General features: G+C 43.3%; 1 protein-coding gene across 3 annotated transcripts in view; it reads left to right on the top strand.

Moving 5' to 3' along the window:
* Positions 1 to 13: 13 nt before the first annotated feature.
* Positions 14 to 7044, top strand: part of NSUN2 (NOP2/Sun RNA methyltransferase 2) — a 28508-nt gene continuing 21477 nt past the window's right edge. The window contains exons 1-4 of one of the 3 annotated variants that reach the window (XM_078066543.1): positions 14 to 350; positions 467 to 624; positions 1251 to 1355; positions 6056 to 6161. In XM_078066543.1, the coding sequence (XP_077922669.1) occupies positions 249 to 350; positions 467 to 624; positions 1251 to 1355; positions 6056 to 6161 (471 nt within the window). In that variant the 5' untranslated portion in view covers positions 14 to 248. Of the gene's footprint in view, positions 351 to 466; positions 625 to 759; positions 907 to 1250; positions 1356 to 6055; positions 6162 to 7044 lie in introns of those variants that run through there. The other 2 variants (XM_036104231.2, XM_078066544.1) reach the window with 2 other exon arrangements.

Below are 7044 nucleotides of genomic sequence, written 5' to 3'. Positions count from 1 at the left end.
GAGCCCGCGCGGGCTACCTCGGGGCTGCTCTCCTGGGGTTCCCTTCTTGCTCAGGGCTGCCAGTGCTTCCCGTCGCTCGCTGCTCTGCGGGAGCACGGGTTGCGGGGCTTTGGGCGTCTTCCTCGCAGCGCCCGCGGGCCCGGGAGCGGCGCAGGCGCGGAGCCCGGGGGCCTTGCGTGCCAGCCCGGAAGTCCGCGCGGCCGACGGTGGCGGGAGCTGTGCGGGCGGCGTGCGCGGCCGCGTGGGCCATGGGGCGGCGGGCGCGGGGCCGGCGGCTCCAGCAGCAGCAGCAGCAGCGGCCGACGCGCGCGGAGAACGGCGCCGAGGGCGGCGGCAAGCGTCAAGAGGCGGTAGGACCCGGGGCGCGGGCCGGCAGGGGCCCCGTCCGTCTTCCGGCGGCCGCGGCCTGCGGGACGGAGCGGGGAGGCTTCTCCGGCCCTGGGTAGACGCGTCTCTCGTTCCTCAGGGCTGGGAAGGCGGGTACCCCGAGATCGTCAAGGAGAACAAGCTCTTCGAGCACTACTATCAGGAACTCAAGATCGTGCCGGAGGGCGAGTGGGACCTGTTCATGGAAGCGCTCAGGGAGCCCCTTCCGGCCACTTTGCGAATTACTGGCTACAAAAGGTAAGGGACCTTGCGGAGCCTTGATTTCCTGGAGTTGGGGTCAGTTCAGGATGAGGTGCCCCCCTCGCCCCGCCAGGCCCCCGGCGAGTGTTGCGGGGCTGGAGAGCTGCTGCTTACCGGCGCTGTGGATTCCAGCGTCTGCACGCATCGAGGAGGGAGCACGGGTCAAACGGAATAGGCCGGGAGGTGTTGCAGTTCGGGAGGCTAGAAGTCACGAAAATGCAGTCTGAGAAAAGGACGCCTGGGCATTCGGGAGCTGAGGATGCCTCCCCTTTGGAACACGTGAGAATTTATGATATTACACAGTTTGTGCGAAACTCCGGTTCTCTTGTCTTTTTAAATCTCTGTGGTTCCATCTTTCCGAGATGAGTTGCAAGTAAATATGAACCCTAGGAATATGTAGGGCGGAAGGAATGCTGTAGGAGTCCTTTTAGCTTATCCTTTAGTGATGAAATAAATGAGAGTTGTTTAAACTTTGAAGGGATAGGGTAGAAAGGCATGGTGAAAGGTCTGCTTTCAGCGCAGAGGTGGTTTTAGTTTTAAGACACTTGTCACCTTAGGTTCACAGAAGATAAAATGTATATTAGCCTTTCAGATCGGATCAAAACTTACTTATTTTTTAATAGCCACGCAAAGGAGATTCTCCATTGCTTAAAGAACAAGTATTTCAAGGAATTGGAAGACCTGGAGGTGGATGGTCAGAAAGTTGAAGTTCCACAGCCCCTGAGCTGGTAGGTAAAACAAGTCTTCAACCTGATGGAGGTTTTTTTTGGATTTTAATCTTTGTCAGCTGACGGCATGTTTTTTGGCAACATGTTTTCTACTAGCTGAGAGAATCTGAATGTACTTTACAGACATTCTTGTGTGCTTTTACCCAGTGCTTTTTACCCATATTACTTTACTTTACACTAGTGTGCAGCTTTTAATGAACGATTTGCGGGTAAGAGTTATTTGGTTCAGTTAATTTTTGCAAGTTGATCAACCTGTTTCTTTCTGCGATGGTACCACTTCTACCCATTTCCATTTAAACCCCTTGTTTCCTCACGTTGAAACTGTTGTCGCGTGGCTCTCCTACCTTCAGCAAAAGGACAGATTCGACCTGACAAAGGTTGCCACAGACTGCTCCAGCTGATTCTGTATTTCTTTTCTTTTTTTTTTTTTTAAGATTTTATTTTAGAGAGAGAGATTGCACACAAGGAACAGAGAGAGGGAAGAAGAGAGAGGGGGAAAGAATCTGAAGCAGACTCTGCACTCAGCAGGGAGCCCTACGCAAGGCTCAATCTCACAACCCAAGATCATGACCTGAGCCGAAACCAAGAGTCAGACACTTAAGCGAGCCACCCAGGTGCCCCAGATTCTGTATTTCCACAGTGCTCGAGTAGACTTTTGCCCGTCATGCTAACCCTTTCACTACTTGTCCTGGGTTATTTGCTTCTCATGGCCCAGTTCAAGTTTCATTCCAGTGAAGGCAGTCCCATGTGTCTTGTCAAATGCCTGGGATACTCAAGCACAAACCATAGAGGCGCCAAGCCCTGGGTTAATTTATAAACATAAAAATCATTAAAGTAAACTGTTAATAGTTCCACATTCAGATTATCAACTTTGAGGCATTGAGAGTTCTCACAGCACAATGATTTTAAATGATCGCTATAAAAAGGTGAATTTAACCCGCACTTTCTGACAACTTTTGAGATTTTGGTTATTCACGTGTATGATATTTTCTCTCCTTTTTGGATGCCCTTCAGTGGTCACAAACCAAGATCACGTTTTTTCATTAATCCTGGGTTATAGATTTGCTTGCTTTTCTTTCTTCCATCAGTCATACGGATTTTCAGTGGCCATATCACAGATTTGTGATAGTCAAATTTTAAAAGCTTGCACGTTCTGATACAGGGAAAGGACTCAGGTGGTTACTGATTGCATGCCCACTGTACTGAAGTCATTAAAAAAGGAAAATGATTTTCTAGCTGCTGGACCTATGACATTGCTGAGTGAGCTAGCCTTCACATCCACGAGCTTCTTCCCCTCTCCTAGTAGCTACGTTATACACTTAACCAGTGCCTTGGTTTGGAGATTTGACTGATGGTACTGTTGTTTGAAGCAGGGACCATCTGATACTTTTCAAAAGAAGTGGGTTTAAGGTTGCCTTTGTGCACATTTCTAATTGTCTTTGCATATTGGCTGCTTCATATAGTTACCGGAAAACCTTTGTTCCTTAAACCTTGTGTTTAGAAATGCAGCTTTTCAGATGAGGAAGTCTGACAGGTCAGTAGGAGGAGCTGAAAAGCATGCTCCTGTAGGAAAGAGGTGCCTATGGATGGGTCATTGTGGGCATTTTCTTCTGCAGGTTCCAACAGATACATGAGAATTACGCTTGCTATTTTTATTGTTCTCTGCAAACTGCAGTTCAACTTTTGTTAGCCCTTATAATATTTAACAGGTGCTTTTCCATCTTGATTGTTGAACAGCTGCAAGGGGTCCATGAATATGCAATTCTCCAACATCTGAGAATAGGCAGTTCTCCAACATCTGTGGGTTCTCTGGTTGAAGAACGAACAGGAATCACTCTCTCGTAATTACTGGTGATTCTCCTCACATTGCTCTTTGCTGAAATCTTCTGAGAACACCAACTAAAGGGTGTGAACAACATACTGTGTGATTTGGGTTCCTAACACTCAGCTTTTCTATTATCAGTGACAGTTGAATAACAAGTTCTATTGTACAAGCAAATTTGCTGGTCAGTTGTGGGCTACCCATAAGTCTCTTGGTAAGCAAGCAAAGCAGAAACTTACCAAAATTTCAGGTGGTTTTCTATGTTCTTCAAAAAATAGAAATAAATTGTATAATATTTTAAGCTTTTGGTACATAGTGGAATTAAATTTAGGAAAGTGTTTTTGGGAACCATGTTTTCTAGAAGGGCTATTAAGTGTGGGACTCATAGTTTGGGCAGGTTTCTTTTTTTTCCTTTTAGTGGACTCAGAACTCTAAGGCATTATCCCAAAGCATTCTTATAAAAGCCTCGTTTTGACAATTGGTTGTTGAGAGTATACCTTATTGTCATTCTGTTTATGTTCTTTTTTTTTTTTTTTAAAGATTTTATTTATTTATTTGACAGAGAGAGACATAGTGAGAGAGGGAACACAAGCAGGGGGAGTGGGAGAGGGAGAAGCAGGCTTCCCGCGGAGCAGGGAGCCCGATGCGGGGCTCGATCCCAGGACCCTGGGATCATGACCTGAGCTGAAGGCAGACGCTTAACGACTGAGCCACCCAGGCGCCCCTCTGTTTATGTTCTTTTTAACATACGGATTGAAGATGACTTGTCATAAATGTATATTTTAATAGAGATTTTTTTCCTGTAAGAATTTTTGGGTATAAAGATGACAGTGATGCTTTTAATTCATCCTCAGAAGACATGACAAGTTTCCAAGTAGGACTTTAAAGACTCAGGAGCTACATTCGAATTATGTAACTAAAAATTAAATTTAGTTCTTTAAGATATCTTATCTTATTTGATGTTAAAAGTTACAAAGATTTTAGTAAACATTTGTTGGTCCAAAAAAAAATGGTTCCTAAAACTGTATAAGATGCATACTTTTTCATTTTAACGGTCAGTTTTTGTATTTAATGATTTTAAAGTTCTTAAGTATTTTTTTCAAAAGATTAATAGCTTTCACAATCTTAATTACTTGCCATGGAATTTTCATCCTAGTAAAATTATATTTTTTAAATGGAAATTCAGTCTGAAAGGTACATAAGGAAATATTTGCTCAGATTTTATCTGCTTTATTTTTATTTGAAAATGAAAACTCAGCTATTAATGATTAATAGCTAGATTGAACAATTCATGGTTGATTGAATGCATGTGACATTCAACTTCATGATGTTTTGGTGATCTGGCAAGGTGATAACTTGCATGATTCACTGTAATTGATCACATACAGTTCAGGGTTGCAAGAAATTTCATAAAAGTCATTGCATTACAGTTCAGGGTTGTAAGAAATTTCGTTAAAGTAGGTGTCTGGCTCCCCAGTCTTGCAAAGGTTGCACTGAAACAGCAGATTTTGCCAAATACTGCAGGTGAAGGCAAATCTGAGTGTATTCCTACCATTTCACCTCTAAGGAGGCCAAAGGGAATATTTAAAACTAAATTCTTTTTTAATGGCCTGATAAGTATGGTTGTGTTTTGGTTTTAGATTTTTGAAGCAGGTTAAATATTGAAGGTTCCAGACATAGGGAATAGAGACAAAGTGCTGGGATAGCGGGAGGGTGGCCATGAACAGATTCAGCCAGTTTTATCTTCATTATTTGGGAGAAAGTACTTCCCAGATATATCTCATAATAGCATGATAGTCGAGTAGTGTCTTAAAATTTCAAGGCCTGAGTTTGTTTCAGCTAATCATTTTGTTTCAAAGCAGTCAAATACATTGTTTTGCAAGTGTTCTGGTTTCAATTTCATGGCTGTCACCTTAGCTACAATGTGACGCTTGGAAATACTGAGTAATAAGTACTAAAACTGCAGTGAGACTTATCACTGAGTACCAAGTAGTGCATAGCTTGGCGCTGGGTTGGGGGAGTGGCCTGGGTCATAGCAGTGCGCCAGCTGGAGCCTTGGGGCCCAGTGATCTGTGTGAGCCACATTTAAAGAGACCTGTTCCTAATTGGTGATGTCATTGTTTTAGAAAGTTTAAATACAGAAATGGCAGGAGATGCTTCTTCATTCTTCGGTCTATACAAGTAACAGCCTAGGAGTGCAGGTCAATGCAGCAGTGATCCCAGGGTTTTTTGGTGTGTAAAGTATTTCAATACATTATTGGGCTGTTTTGTTTTAGACGTGAAAGATATCATTAAAAAGATTACAATTAAATATCAAACATTTTGATAGTTCTTCAACTGTGTGATCTGCATTTCTTTAATTTGTTATATCTTTTTTTCTTTAAGATTTATTTGAGAGAGAGAGAATGTGGGGAGGGGTGGAGGGAGAGGGAGAATCTCAAGCAGACTTCCCTCTGAGCGCAGAGCCCAACTTGGGGCTTGATCCCAGGACCCTGAGATCATGACCTGAGCTGAAATCAAGAGTCAGATGCTTAACTGACTTTTTTCCTAATAGTCTCTGTACCATTGTTAGCATACATGGTGAAGAGCGGAGGAGTCTCCATTTTCTCATCTGTTCTTGAACATTCATCATTGCAATTTTATGGTAATGTCATATATATATATCTCTTCAAGCCACCCGGCTCTCCTGTTTCTGCCTGGTTTATGATACAGTTAGACATCATGCAGTCTTGGCCGACTGTATGAAGAGGATCATGGATGTGAGGAAGTAGAGCAGAATTGGGTGTCTAGTTAGTGTATGATCTGTAAAAGCAGGAAGTTGTTAAGAGAGCACTTTAATATATATAATCCGTGGATGCTTTATTTTCTTTTTGGTCAGGTATCCTGAAGAACTTGCCTGGCACACAAATTTAAGTCGAAAAATCTTGAGAAAGTCTCCACAATTGGAAAAGTTTCACCAGTTTCTGGTTAGCGAAACCGAATCTGTGAGTAGATTTCTTTAGATTTGTTGGTTCCCTTGAAGCTTGAAATGTGCATGAGTATCTTGGTTATATTTTGTCCACACGTGTCACTGGGAGCGACGAGGTAGATATGGCGTATGGAAAAGTGTGCTTGTCACCTTTAATTTCTGAGGACTCCTAAAGCTGCTCTCGTCTTTTTTTTTAAAAATTTTTTATTGTTATGTTAATCACCATACATTACATCATTAGTTTTAGATACAGTGTTCCATGATTCATTGTTTGTGCATAACACCCAGTGCTCCATGCAGAACGTGCCCTCCTCAATACCCATCACCAGGCTAACCCATCCTCCCACCCCCCTCCCCTCTAGAACCCTCAGTTTGTTTCTCAGAGTCCATAGTCTCTCATGGTTCGTCTCCCCCTCCGATTTCCCCCCCTTCTTTCTTCCCCTCCTGCTGTCTTCTTCTTTTTTTAAACGTATAATGTATTATTTGTTTCAGAGGTACAGGTCTGTGATTCAACAGTCTTGCATAATTCACAGTGCTCACCATAGCACATACCCTCCCCAGTGTCCATCATCCAGCCACGCCATCCCTCCCACCCCCCACCACTCCAGCAACCCTCAGTTTGTTTCCTGAGATTAAGAATTCCTCATATCAGTGAGGTCATATGATACATGTCTTTCTCTGATTGACTTATTTTGCTCAGCATAATACCCTCCACTTCCATCCACATTGTTGCAAATGGCAAGCTCTCATTCCTTTTGATGGCTGCATAATATCCCATTGTATATACATACCACATCTTCTTTATCCATTCATCTGTTGATGGACGTCTTGGCTCTTTCCACTGTTTGGCTATTGTGGACATTGTTGCTATAAACATCGGGGTGCATGTACCCCTTCGG

The sequence above is a fragment of the Halichoerus grypus genome, chromosome 2 (genome assembly GCF_964656455.1).
Source record: "Halichoerus grypus chromosome 2, mHalGry1.hap1.1, whole genome shotgun sequence".
Taxonomy (NCBI): domain Eukaryota; kingdom Metazoa; phylum Chordata; class Mammalia; order Carnivora; family Phocidae; genus Halichoerus; species Halichoerus grypus.
Note: the sequence above shows the minus strand (reverse complement) of the source record. Positions and strands in the feature narration are given on the sequence as shown.